At 40.8% G+C, this 14,981-nt stretch overlaps 1 protein-coding gene across 8 annotated transcripts in view; it reads left to right on the top strand.

Moving 5' to 3' along the window:
* The window catches only part of PHF20 (PHD finger protein 20), a 182,159-nt gene that overhangs the window by 47,332 nt on the left and 119,846 nt on the right, over positions 1 to 14,981 (top strand). For all 8 annotated transcript variants that reach the window (XM_048820698.2, XM_048820707.2, XM_048820706.2 and 5 more), the window contains exons 5-7: positions 95 to 174; positions 12,672 to 13,059; positions 13,630 to 13,737. In XM_048820698.2, the coding sequence (XP_048676655.2) occupies positions 95 to 174; positions 12,672 to 13,059; positions 13,630 to 13,737 (576 nt within the window). The remainder of the gene's footprint in view (positions 1 to 94; positions 175 to 12,671; positions 13,060 to 13,629; positions 13,738 to 14,981) is intronic.

The raw sequence follows: 14,981 nt of genomic DNA, 5'->3' as shown, positions 1-14,981 counted from the left end.
TCTAGAACTGGAATGCTCAGTGTTTATTCTTTGAATAATTATCAAAATGCAAGTTAAATTACACTCTTAATCAGGATGTGTTCTCAAATTTTAGGTACTTACACTGTGAAATTTTATGATGGAGTAGTTCAGACTGTCAAAAATATTCACGTCAAAGCTTTTTCCAAAGATCAGGTGAGAAATGTTGTGTTTTCTCCAATTCTAATTCTAAAAGACTAGCTGTTGCTGAAATCTGACAATTCAATTGATTTGTTCATGTTGGTGTCAGTAAAAAATCCATCAAGTGAACACTTATCTGTCACTAAATATGATACCCACTGGGCAAAGAAAACCTAGTAAATGAAAAAAGACAATTTATGGTGTGGCTCATGAATATTAAAGTTTGCTGCTGCTTGTTCTCAGAAGAAATAGGTCTTGAAACAAAGATGTTGTATGTATCTCTGGTTAAGGCTCCTTTCTTTGATTCATGGATGATTCAAAATGGACACATTCTAGGTTTATAGGGGTCATTTCAAACGTAGCACAAGTGTCTTACTTATTTTAAAGAGTAATATATCAGTAGAAACAAAACTGCTAAAATTGCCCAATTTTTTTTAAAAAACGGGGGGGTGGGCGTGGGCGTGTGCATGTGTCAAGAATAATTCTTTTCCTATCCCATATAATACTTGCCCAGAATTCACCTAGTTATAGTCTGACTACCCTTCAGTGTCGACTACCCTTCAGGACCTCTCCATGAGGGAGGATTCAGGGCCTCCTACATTAAGTGGTGTAAGCTTTCACTTCATAGATGCATTAGGGAGATACATTTTTTTTTCTCTTCACCCACATTCTTCTTCCATGGAGGATCTCTTCTGTCTGATAAGGCACGTTACTCCCCCTCGCCATTCACAGTGATATCCTTTAGCCAAGGGCAGAAACAAGAATTGGGTCACTTCTAAAGACCTCCTGCCCCCCCCCCCTTCACCCCCCGCATGATAGCAGAATGAAGCACTTCCTCTTTTCCTCATTGTAATTTGTAAATTTAAAGTAATAGGATGTGTAACTTTTTAGTGTAGGCTTATAGTAAAAGTTCTGTAATACTGTTTTTATCGAGACTCTTAACCAGTAAATGATTTTAAATAAATATTAGAAATTTATCACTACAGGATTGTGATTTAAGTTTGTATCATATCTGTCATGTATTGTCAATACTTTAATCAGCTCTGCCCTAATAATATCCTGTGATAACTTTTTTTTGTTTTTTAAACGTATATCCATCACACAGTTGTTCCTGACCACATTTATCGTTTTAAGAAGTGTGTGTGTGTGAGACTAGCTGATCACTGTGAAATAAAATGTCAGACTCCAGCTCTAGGTTGTAAACATAACCCACAGTCATGTCCTTAGGCAAAAGCTGTGCACCAAAACTTGAAGGACAGTAGGCTGGGCATCTGTCAGACTTGTGGAGGAAGTGAATTCTAGATTTGATGGTTCTTCATTCAGATGTCATGCCAACAGAAATTGTCAGGCGAGAGTCTGTTGGCTAATCTCTTCTGTTGTCAATGCAGGAGGAGATCCTGGAAGAATCTTCATTGCAATGACAAGTGGATTTATTTTATTTAAAATGTGTATCTTATTTCACTGAATGATCTTTTTATGAAATGTTCTGCATAATTTTTTTATTTGATTACATACGTCCATTCCTCTGAAGGCATGCATGTGTGTCTCGTGCACTGGTGCTGGAGATTTTTCCCTATCAGTAACCATGGGGGTGGCCACCTCTGATGCTGGATGATACCATTCTTTTGTAGTTGTAAGGGAGATGCTGTGCTGGACAAATTTTCTGGTTATGTTCTAGTGTATCATAATTAGGGAGAAGGGGTAAAATTTTCAGAAGAACCTGAATGACTTAGCTCAAGTCGCAGTAAAAGGGAAATTAGGTTCCTAAGTCATTTAAGTCCTTCTGCATATGTTAACTAACATCCCCAGTTGGAATTAAGTATGATTCCATTAAATTTACTTAATCCTCCAGTAAAGGAAAAGGCATTTGAATTACAATAACTAAAAGATTGATGAAGAGAAAATCAAGCAAACGTTTTGGATTGCTATTTTTTTCTACGTAGAGGAAAAATCCTGTTGCTAGTCATAGAATCATAGAATATCAGGGTTGGAAGGGACCTCAGGAGGTCATCTAGTCCAACCCCCTGCTCAAAGCAGGACCAATCCCCAATTTTGGCCCAGATCCCGAAATGGCCCCCTCAAGGATTGAACTCACAACCCTGGGTTTAGCAGGCCAATGCTCAAACCACTGAGCTATCCCTCCCCCAAAGTCTTTCAGGATTCAGACTTGGAGTGGCCATAAAGCATTTGTGTATTGGATTCTTCAAACTTCTGCTATACAAATACCTCCCACTGCTTTTTTGCTTGAAAAAAACTGATTGCAGAAGGGAACAAAATTGTGTAGGTGTATGAAAGGTTTTTCCTCTTATGACACTGCCTCGGCACATCCCTGTGGTAGGAATCAAATAACCTATGAAGTAAGCCAGGAGACCCTTTTCAGAGTTCACCCCATGTGTGGCAGTGATGGCACCTTTTTATCATCACAGCATGCAAGAATCTAGATATTGATAAACAGTCCAGTCACATTCAAAGCTCTTGAAATCACCTGTTTCCCATTCAGTGTTTCAGGGTTGAGTAATGTAGGGAAGTTGGTCTTGGAGTCCAAAGACCAAAAATACTCTTCTAATATTTTATTCACAGACAAAAGAACTGTGTGAAGATAGACTTAAGGTTAAACATATGTAACGGTAATTTAATACTACAGGGATGTTGTAATTAAGGAAAAACCAAGCATAAAAAACCCATGAAATTCTGTTAACGTTACACTTAAAAGAAATCCAAATATGTTAAGGTAAGAAATGTATAAACGTATAACCCAAACAATCTTAACTGTGCTCTCTAGTAATACCATGTAATAATTATATTATATTATTATTATTAAGGCATTTTAGTTTATGGTTGAACTGATTTTTAAAGGCAGATTTTTTTTGTAGATTTTTATCCTTGTGGCATCGCTACTGGGTAGAATTCATTTATTTGGGTGTATTTCTTATAAGTATAACCTTTACTCTGAATTTCCTGACTTCATAATGCTTGGTTTGGGATGATTACAACATCCTTGTAATATGTAATTTTTTTAACCCTTAAATTAGATACATAATCTCAATATTAACTGAATTTTAATGGAGTATTTTTGGTCTGGCAATTTCCTGAATTTTTAAAATTAGCAGATTTCATACACAAACTGGAAGTAGCAAACCACAAAAGAATCTGTTATGCAGTGTTTCTGATCTTTTAAAGATATCAACCATAAATTTTTAAATTAAATTTTTTCTTACCATGTAAGAGCAGATTTATTGGCACACCAAAGCAGCCATAGTTGCTGGCCAGTTAAGCTAGATTTATAGCTGTTTGCATTGCCAGAGCAGGGCACAACAGCCAGAGTTAAGTGATTAATCTGACTGTTAATTTGTAATTGCCTTGTTGGTTTAGAGGGTTGTATTAGGGTGTCTGTGTGGGCGGGAGGGCAGAACCCTGGGTCCCAATGTCTGTGCTTTAAAGGCTTACTGTGCATTCCTCTGTCTGTTCCCCCTGCCCTGTGCCATGCCATGAGGAGCCTTTCAAACACCAATGTCCAAGCTATCAGGAAGCCATGGAATCATTGAAGAGCAATGACAGTTGGGCCTAGTAATCTGCTGCTGAGAATTTTTGACATGTGTTTAGTTTTCCTCATGCCAGGGTGTTTACAATCATGAGAATTGTTACATACAAAGTAGTGGTAGCATAAGGGGTGCTGGTTAGTTTAGTTACTATGATGTCACAGTGTCATTTAAGAGTTAGTTGAGCTGTTACTTTGAGCCTCTCTGTAGCCTATATAATCATAGTCATCAGATACAACAATCAGTAATTTAGCTTAATTCCAACCTAATTTCTGCACATGTAGCTTGTGCACAAGATTACAATAAATGTTGTTGGTAGTCCATCGCTGAGTATGGCGATACTGTCGCAGTTCTCATCTATGGCTACACATATGACTCTGAAGTCAGAGTCTGTTACGCTAAGGGCATGCGAAGGCTGTATTTATGATATTTGATGATACAGCTCTGTGGCACCTTTCACTTGCAGCCTGAAGATGAATTTGTTGATCGTGCTCAAACCTGTTACATGCTAATGTTGTCAGACCACCAGTGAGTCCTGTTCTGAGCCATTTGCTCAGGTTCTTCGGGATTGATGCCAGCCCACTGGAGACTGCTCTTCAGATTATTTTTGAAGTGCTTATATGGACAACGCTTCTTTCTTTTGCCCTGACTCAGCTCCCCGTATAAGATTTCTTTTGGGAGATGGTGGTCTGTTCTGATGACATGTTCCGTCCATCTAAGTTGTGCTTTCAGTAACGTTTCCTCAACACTGGTCTTGTTTGCTCTTTCAGGGACCTTAATATTGGTCACTCTGTCCTTCCAGAGAATGCTCATTATTGAGTGGAGGGAGCACATGTGAAATTGCTCAAGCTGTTTAATTTGATGTCTATAAAGAGTCCATGTCTCAGATGCATACAGGAGAGATATTAGAGCCACTGCACTAGAGATAGTCAATTTGTTGGAGAGACAAATGTTGTCTTGGTTAAGGACTTTTGTTCAGAGTCAGCCAACGACCTGGTTGGCTTTATTAATTCTGGAGGAAATTTCCTCATCAGGGAAACTGTCAGTTGAGATGGTGCTGCCCATATACTTGAACTGATCCACATTTTTCAGCTATGTGCCTTGGATGGAGATGGCTGGCACTGGGCCGTTGGAATGAGGTGCTGGTTAGAACAAGACCTCTGTCTTCCTGGGACTGATGGTGAGGTCAGAGAGCTGGGAAGCTTCAGAAAATCTATCGATGACCTGAAGGTCATGTCTATGCGCCATCAAGGCACAGTCATCTGCAAAAAGTGCTTCGATGAGAAGTCTCTCCAGCATCTTGGTCTCGGCATTGAGGCTTTAAAGATCAAAGAGGGAGCCATTGAGTCGGTAGTGGATTTATATCCCCTGATCCAAATCCCTTGTGGCATGGCTGAGGACACAGGCAAACAACAAGTTGAACAGCACTGGAGCAAGTACGCAGGCTTGCCTTACTTTATTAGAGATTTCAAATGAGTGTGAAAAGTCACCACTGGTGAGCACTTGTACTGTCATGTGGTCATGGAACAGATGATGGTTTGTATGAACCTTCTTGGGCAGCCCAGTTTATGCAGAATAGCCCATGGACCCCCTCTATTGATAGTATCAAAAGCTTTGGTTAAATCAATGAAAACTGCATACAGGTCCATGTCCTGCTCTAAACATTTTTCCTGGACCTGCCTTAGGACAAAGATCATGTCCATAGTACTATGACCTGATCTGAAACCACACTCTGCTTCTGGCAGATTCTCCTCAGATATGTTTGCAATAAATCTGTTCAATAGAATGCAAGCTAGCATTTTCCCTACTGTACAGAGTTGAGCAATGCCTCTGTAGTTTTCAGTCTGCTTCGCTGCCTTTGTTTTTGAACAGTGTTACAATAATAGCATCTTTTAAGTTTTGTGGCATTTTTTTCTTCCTCCCAAATGCTACTCAAGATGTCATGGAATGCCTTGGGGCCTGCTACTTTATACAGTTCTGCTAGAATACCATCCTTTCCAGACTCTCCCCTCCCTCCCCCCCAGAGGCCAGCTGCAGGGCCCCCCTCCTTCCCAGGCCAGATGCTCACACCCTCTACCGCCCAGGGATCCAGAGGGAAAAACAGCCTGATGCTGGGTCCCAGGCTTCCACGGAGTTTCCGGCCCGCTGTTGCCTCCTTCCTCCAGTGTGTGCTTGGAACTGCAGCTGCTGGGAACCCTCCAGTTCTCTTTCTCTCTTCCCCTACCCACCCCCTTGTCTTTTATTTGTAAGCTGAGCTCTGCCAGGTCCAGCGGCCCTTAGTGGCCACCAACAACTCTGCAGCCCATTTCGAGGAGTGGGGGGGAAGGAAGTTGTGCATGCGCAACATGAATTTCTGCAAAATTCTGCATTATGCACTTGCGCAGAATTTCCCCAGGGGTAAAAGTGTGTGACCCATACTAGGCCTCCCACAGGTGCTGTTAAAGGGTCAAGATGGATAATCAGCTGAACATGCGCTCCGAATATGATGCTGTGACCAAAAAGCTAATGTGATCCTGGGATTCATAAGTAGAGAGATATTGCGCAGGCATAGAGAGGCTGTACCTTTGTTTGGCCCTGGAATATTGTGTCCAGTTCTGATGCCCACGGTTCAAGAGTGTGTTGATAAATTGGAGAGGATTCAGAGAAGAGTCAAGAGAATGATTAAAAGATTAGAAAACATGCCTTCTATAGACTCTAAGAGCTCAATCTATTTAAGAGAAGATCGGGATGACTTGAGTACAGTGTATAAGTACCCACATAGGGAATAAATATTTAATAATGGGTTCTTCAGTCTAGCAGAGAAAGGTATAACATGATCCAGTGGTTGGAGGTTGAGGCTAGATAAATTCAGACTGGAAATAAGGATACGTTTTTAATGGTGAGAGTAATTAAGCATTGGAACAGTTGACGAAGCGTTGTGGTGGGTTCTTCATAAGTCACAATTTTTAAATGAAGATTGGATGTTTTTCTAAAATCTGTTCAGGGAATTGTTTTGGGGAAGTTTTCTGGTCTGTGTTATACGGATTAGACTGATCACATTGATCCTTCTGGCCTTGGAATCTTACTTCTGAGGGAATTCTGTGCCAAAAAATTAAATTCTGTGCACAATATTTTAAAATTCTGCACATTTTATTTGTCAAAATAACACCATATAATCACACTAGTTTCAATTATTTTGGTAATTTATTTCAAAATACTGTCAGCAAGTATGTCTGTAACAGTACTGACAAAAAGGTTCCCCAGGGAGTAGGGAGTTAGAAACCCTTACAACAGCCCAGTTCCTGTTTCTCTGTTATGCTTTTGTTGGGTATCTTGGTCTGGGTTTGTCACATGTGCCAGTTGGGCACATGTTGAGGGAAAACTCCACCCCTCCAGTTTGACACTTGACCCCCTACTCCCCAGAGCCCAGCTGCGGAGCGCCCCCCAGCCTAGACACCCGCATCCCCTACCTCCCAGAGCCCAGGAATCCAGAGAGAGAGAGAAACCGCCTGATGGTGGGTTCTGATGGATGGTTCAGTTTCCTGCCCACTGCCTCCTTCCTTCATGACGTGCGGGGGACTGAAGCTGCCTGGAACGCTCCAGCTCTCCCTCCTCCGAGTCATGTCCTGTATTGGAGAGCTGGGCTCTGCTGGATCCAACAGTACCTGGTAGCGGCCAGCAACTCTGTAGCAGCCATTCTGTGGGGGAAAATGAAATTCTGTGCAGAACATTAATTCTTTGCAAATTCTGCATTGTGCAGTGGCACAGAACTCCCCCAGGAGTAATCTATGAACTGTATGGTTAAATCAGTTTTTATCAAGGGTTACTGGATTTGGTGGCAAGAAAGTCACATTCATCTGTTTCGTGAGACTGCAGACTCATTGTCTGCAAGGTTGGAAAAACAGTTTGACTCTGTTTTTGACCCTTCTCTGTATGTTCCTTTGGCTAGGGAACAGGCTGTGCAGATTCTCACACAGATCATTGGTTATTTGTTGCTGAAAGGGGAAGCTAGGATTCCAGATTTTCTTGTTATGTCATGAAGCAGTGTAGGCAGTGGGCATTCAGAACAAAGTAATTCCTTCAGCTCTATATCTGTAAAGAGTGAAACATGCCTTAGCAGGCTACATAAATAACAGATGTTTGAATCTGAAGGACTTGGTGTGTGGTGGTGAATCCTTTACATTTTTTTTTTGGCCATCAGTCTGCTTTTGGAACAACTGAAAAGACCATGCAGTATCCAAAGATGGGGTTCCAAGTTCTTATCTTAGACTTAATGGGTTGGATTTTCTCTTATCCTTGATAGGTTTGGGATTACCAATAGTGCAAGTATATTTGCTGTAACAGCTATTTCTGCTTACTGTATCCCCGTTTGGGGGGGAGGGGGAAGGGTTCAGGTTTTTTAATCTTTGAACAAGATTTCTCAGAGATGTGAATGTTTATCATCCAACTTATTGATCAGTGAGATCTTGAGACTGAAATTTGGTCCCTACTTTGGTAGCCTGTATTTATTGTGGAAAGTTTTTCCTAGTGGCTAAATGACATCAGCAGTTTCAAGGGTTGGAAGATATACATTATACAATTTCATTATGCAGTTTGAAATAGTTTTGACATGTCATCCTTATTTGATTTTACAATTCCATTTATTGTTTTCAGTGTTTTTCTGAAGCATTACAGTCTTCCAAGTACAGCTTAGTTACATATCTTAGATATTAAAAGGGATATTGGCAGTTTGTATTCTTTCTGATAGGAAGGTAATAAAGTGAAAACACTCTGTCAGGCCAGTGGCTTTTGAACTGGATCAAATAGCATATTCAGACATGCTGTAGCCTAGCTGGGGTTGCTGTATCAGAAAGACTTGGAGACCATTATACTGGGGGTTGGTGAAGTTTACGTTTTAATGTGCTTGTACTTGCAACTTGTAAATCTGTTACTTGAAGCTCAGTTCATAGAATTGAATACCATGATGTAATCTTTGTGGCAGGTGACCATATCAAGTAGAAAATTAAAACACACTGATAGTACTAGTAGCATTTTTGCAGATGATTTGGTTTAAGTCTGGAATTATCCTTTAAAAAATATTTGAATAGTATTTGAGTTTTGATGTGTGGTAATGAATTATGCTGATAACCTATTGCTCAGTGAGTATCGGAATACAGTAAAACCTGCCTTAGTGACCACCTCTGAAGAGGGGCCACCTGTCATGAGCGACTACTTGCAGAGACCACGAAACATTTTCCCCTATAACAGTGTTTCTCAAACTGGGGTCTGCGGATCCCTGGGCATTCCTGAGGGTACTCAAGGCGGTCCACGGCCCCTGCTGATCAACTCCTCCCTCTCTTTCCGTCAACTCCTCCCCCTCCCTCTATCTCCTGGAGGCTACTAAAGCTAAACCAGTAGATACTAGGTGCTAAAAGTCCAGTGGCACAATGGGGCTAAGGCACTCTCCCTTCCTAACCTGCTCCGTGCGCTGCCCCTGCACTGAGTGCCAACTCATATTAAGGTCAGAAGGGACCATTATGATTGTCTGATCTCCTGTACAATGCAGGCCACAAATCTCCCCCACTGACTCCTGCAGTCAACCTCTCACCTATGTCCGAGCTATTGAAGTCCTCAAATCATGGTTTAAAGACTTCAAGGTGCAGAGAATCCTCCAGCAAGTGACCTGTGCCCCATCCTACAGAGGAAGGCGAAAAACCTGCAGGGCCTCTTCCAATCTGCCCTGGAGGAAAATTCCTTCCCGACCCCAAATATAGCGATAAGCTGAACTCTGAGCATGTGGGCAAGATTCACCAGCCAGATACCCAGGAAAGAATTCTCTGTAGTAACTCAGATCCCACCCCATCTAACATTCCATCACAGGCCATTGGGCCTATTTACCATGAATATTTAAAGATCAATTAATTGCCAAAATCATGTTATCCCATCATACCATCTTCTCCATAAATTTATCGAGTTTAATCTTGAAGCCAGATAGGTCTTTTGCCCCCACTGCTTCCCTTGGAAGGCTATTCCAGAACTTCACTCCTTTGATAGTTAGAAACCTTCATCTAATTTCAAGTCTAAACTTCCGATGGCCAGTTTATATCCATTTGTTCTTGTGCCCACATTGGTACTGAGCTTAAGTAATTCCTCTCCCTCTCCGGTATTTATCCCTATGATATATTTATAGAGAGCAATCATAACTCCACAGATCCCGGGAATTGCGGGGGTGGTGCCTGTGGGCATGTAGCATGTGGAGGCCCCCTGGCGCCCCTGCCTAGGAACTGCTTCCAGGAAGATCACGCCAGTCGCTTTCGGGAGCCGCCCGAGGTAAGCGCAGCCCAGCCAGAGCCTGCACCCCAAACATGCTGCCCCAGCCCCGAGCCCTCACCCTGCACCCAAAATTCCTCCCAGAGTCTGTACCTCTTCTTGCACCCCAACCCTCTGTCCCAGCCTAGTGAAAGTGAGTGACGGTCAGGAAGAGCAAGCAACAGAGAGAGGGTGGATGGAGGAGTGGGGCCTTGGGAGAAGGGGTGGAGTGGGGCATGGCCTGGGGCTCAGTGGGGTGGCTTGGGGGTCCCTGAAAAATGTAAATCAAAATGGGGGTCCTTGGCTTGCTAAAATTTGAAAACCACTGCCCTATAATTTAACTGTGAAGAGCAACGACCAGTCAGCAGCGACCAGTGATGACATTTTCTTACTCTCATTCATAAAAACAAACCTGTAGGAGAAACTGATGTTCGCTTATTAGTCTGTTTCTTTAAAGTTTCCAGCAAGAGATATTTTTTTTTTTACATTACGATTTCTGCAACATACGGCCTCATACTCGACATGAACTAGAAGTTGAACTTGAACAGACAGGAACTTTAAAGGAAGATATGAATGTGTACACTATTGTATGTTACAGTTTAAAGCTAAAAGAATTCACCATGGAAGAGAAAAAGAAAAAATGCAAATCCAAAGCGTTTCTTACACTGGAGCAGCATGTTAAAGCGGTATCACAGCTAGAAGCTTGTACCAGTTGCCGTGAAATTGCCAAACAGTTTGGAGTTGGAAAAACACAAATCCAAAACCTACTACAATGGAAGGCACAAATTCTCACTGATAGTGTCAAATGCAAATTCTTCAATGAAAATTAAATGTGCTAAAACTGGAAACAAAGAAGTCAGTTTTCTCACTTACCAGTGGTTTAAATCCACTGTCGCTCATCATGTAAATGTCTCTGGTTCAATGTTAAAGGCGCAAGACACGAAATTCGCAGCGGAGTTGGAAAACGGGAGTTTAAAGCCAGCAATGACTGACTTGAATCGTTTAAGAAGAGGCACAGCCTTGCCTTTGGTACAGCATGCAGTAAATGTGGAGACATTAACCAAGAGGTGGCTTCAGATTAGAAGCAAAAGATAGCTGAAGTTATACAGGATTATGAACCCTCTGAAATCTATAATATGGATGAAACTGGACTGTTTTTTTAAAGACAGCAGCATTAGCAAAACCCTCCATGTCAAATGTTCAAATGGGAAACATTCAAAAGAAAGAATCACTGTTGAATTATGCATCAACATGAATGGAGATAAAGAAAAGCCTATACTGATTGGTAAATCCCAATGCCCATGGGGCTTTGGCAAGGTGAATATCAAGGAGTTGCCTGTGGAATATGAATTCAACAAAAAAGCATGGATGAACTCAGAGCTTTTTGAAAAATGGTTACTAAGATTTGACTGCAGACTGCTACTACAGTGACATAAAATTCAGTTTGTGGAAAATGCCCCATGCCGCCTCCCTGTTCAACTCACAAACATTAAACTTTGTTTCTTTCCCCCCAAACACATCTGTGTAACAGCCTATGGATGCTGGTGTTATTCAAAACTGAAATTTTGGAACAGGCAAATGCAATTTATTCTTCATCAAATGGAATCTGACGTAACTTCATCGGGTCCAGTGCTTTTGAAAAGGGTTTCACTCTTGCGTGAATACACTGGGTTCATTGAGCGTGGAGTGAGACTGAGCCAAGCACCATCAAAAAATGCTTCGCTAAATGCAGACTCGCCAAATGCAGATCATCATTTAGAAGATGAACATGAGCTTCCTCTTGCAGTAGTTAACATGTTGCAAAGTCTTTTTGGCGTGCTGATTGAGAGGATGTACCAGATGGATGAGAACCTTGCAACAACTGATGAGGTCACTGACAGGTCAACGCCTGCTACAAACCTAAAAAATGTCAAACCATAGACTCGTAGATATGTGACAACTCTCACAGTGACACAAAAACTGATGATGGAGGGGATAGCAACGGTGTCTCTGAACACCAGGAAGAATAATTTTTATGATTGAAGCCAAGAATATGATTAAAAACATGAAAGCAATTGCCATTCAAAAAGGCAATAACCAACTTTTAGAGCTATTCAACGATGCAGAAAAAAATGGTAAACAAGTTCCTATTGCAGAGGCAGACAAGAATAAGTGACATTTTCAAATAAATACAAGCTACTGTAGACTGAAACCAAGACTTTTTGATAACACAGGTAATTGTAAAAATTGTCTTTTGCTTCAGTCTAGAAAATATGCACTTTAATTAGTGTACTGAATTTCCTCTTTTGATTAACATACTGTGCTACTGAATTAATAAACCCACCAAGAGATTTTAAATACAGTACTGTTTTGTATACTGTATCTAATGTTCATTTAATAGGTAATTAAAATTAAACACGAAACGTTGGTAACACTAGTAGCCTTTCTGTACCTTGTAAGAGTGCCCATTTTACAGCAAGCCTTTGAAGAGAGACCACCTCTTACAAACGACTACTTTTGCTAGCCCCCATGAGTGGTCACTCTTGGCAGGTTTTACTGTAGTTCTCTGCCTATAATCTTAAATTTTTAATTGATGGGTTATACTGACATGACACCTGGACCCCTGTTCCTTTGCTTATGTTTTGTTTTTTTAATTATGTTAAATGTACACAAATTTCAAAATGCAAAGAATCATGCATTTTTCACTTCCTGTTTTTTCTATTTTAGAATATTGTGGGTAATGCTAGGCCTAAAGAGAGAGGTAATGAAATCCCTTCATCTCCTGAAAAACGGGAGAAGTTTAAAGAACAGAGGAAAGCAACAGAGAATGCTAAGAAGGACAAGGATGAAAAGGTATTAAAGACAGAAAAAAGATCAAAACAACCTGATAAAGAAGGAAAAATAATAGTCATCTCAGAAAAAGGCAAAGTTTCTGAAAAAAATATACCTAAGAATGGGAAAGAAGACAAAGAGAATATATCAGAACATGATATGGAATATTCAGTAGATACTCAAATTGAGAAGAAATCTGAAAATGACAATGTGAAGAGTCCACCAGAAAACCTAAAGGAAACTAAAAGAAAACGTGGTAGACCACCTATAACACCCCCAACAGGTTAGTACTTAAAAGATTTGTATTTAGGCAGTATTGTATAAAATCTTGTAGGGAATGGGAGATTCTGAGCAGCTCAGTACTGCATTCTTTTCTGATTTGGGGTGTGGGGATCTTTGTACTAAGTAAATGGAAATAAATGGTGCTCTTACAGCACTTATTTTAGCTCATTCATTACAACCTTGGGTCATGACAACCAGCAACATATTTGGTTGTGTTTAAATAACATTGGTAGAGAGGTCTAAAAATTTAGTAATAGAGACATGGTTTTTAAGGAGAGAATTGCAGAACTGATGTGTCGACACTAACATGACAATATGTGATGTTATAAATGGGATTATATGGTAAAATGAATATGTTTACTAAAGAGTCAGTCATGATGTACCAAAATAGCTAATAAGAGGAAAGGAAATAAAGAAAATTGCAGAATTATGGAGAGATACTAATAGTTTTTTTATAAAGCTCTGAAAAAGTGAGTTTGTATTTTTTTAATATAAAAATTTGAGTGTATTAAGTAACTTTAATGTTATATTTAGTCAACTCTCATTCCTCTGGTTTTATGTAAATTTGTAGAGCAAAGTTCTCAAACATTGCAGCCAATAACATTGGAATTAAGAAGGCGGAAAATACCTAAAGGAGGGGAAGTCCCATCAAAACGCACCAGGGTTGAAAAAAACTTGTGTGAGTATTTTTAGTACTTCAACATTTGTAACTTAGGGCATTTTATAACATTGTTCTTTCTATAATATTGTCTTTGCATTTTAATTTTAGATGGTCTAAAGGCTATATGTGTTATATAGGGAATCTATTGCAATGATTTACGTCGGGTATTAAAATGTAGCAATATTGTAAGTAGTCCCCACAAAAGTCTTGAAAGCAAGATTTCATAGATTTTTAAGGCTAGAAGGGATCATTTTGTCCAATTCTGACTTCCTTAAGTAGTCGAGGCCGTATAATTTCACCCAGTGATTCCTGAGTTAATCCCAATAAATTGTGGTTTAACTATAGGATATCTTTTCTAAAGACCTCCAGTGCTGATTTAAAGATGTCAAGTATGGAGTATCCATCACATCCCTTGCTAGATTGTTCGACTGGGTAATTTATCTTCACTATTAAAAAATATTTTCACCTTATTTCTAACTGTATTTATGTAGGTTCAACATCTAGCCCTTGGATCTTGTTATGCCTTTGAATACTAGATTAATGAGCCTTCTGCTAATACCTCGGTGGTAATGTTCCCTCTGGACCTTAACATGCCCTACGAGATTTAAGGAGCTCAATTTCTTTTTAGCTTATTTGTATGATTGTCCATATGCACATTCCACTGATGATGGTACACATTTTCCTCATGTACTCAAGTTTGGAGTCTTTTGGTGAGCAGTATATGATGCACATATGCTCCAAGAGTCCTCTTGTTCTGCATCAAGGGCATAGAAAGGTGGCGTGTACCTAATGCCACTTAGTTCTACTCACCAGCTCCTAGCTTCGAAGTGAAGCGGCTTGCTGACCCTGTGACTGTCAGCAACTTTTTGCTAGTCTTAAGTTTAGTTGTTAGCTATATGTTAGCTTTAGATCGGGGTGGGGAACCTATAGCTCGTGGGCTGCATCTGGCCCGCTGCTTCATTTCATCTGGCCCATGGCAAGTCTCTGCACTGTGGGCTGGAAACCCCGAGGTGTGTGCTGATTCCCCCTCTCCCCCCCAGGGCTGGAGCCGCAAGCTGGGCTTGCCAGGTTGTTAAAATTCCAGTTGGGTCAGCGCAGTTTCTGGAAGCAACGGGCATGTCCCTGCAGCCGCAAGGAGCAGAGGCGATCAGGGAAGCCCTGTGCGCTGCCCCAGTGCCAGCTCCAGAGCTCCCATTGGCCAGAAACCCTGGCCAGTGGGAGATGCAGGGGGCGGTGCCTGCGGACACTGCACAGAGTCACCC

Source organism: Caretta caretta, chromosome 13 (assembly GCF_965140235.1).
Source record: "Caretta caretta isolate rCarCar2 chromosome 13, rCarCar1.hap1, whole genome shotgun sequence".
Classification (NCBI taxonomy): domain Eukaryota; kingdom Metazoa; phylum Chordata; order Testudines; family Cheloniidae; genus Caretta; species Caretta caretta.
The sequence above is the reverse complement of the archived record's forward strand: the minus strand, read 5'-3'. Positions and strand labels throughout refer to the sequence as shown.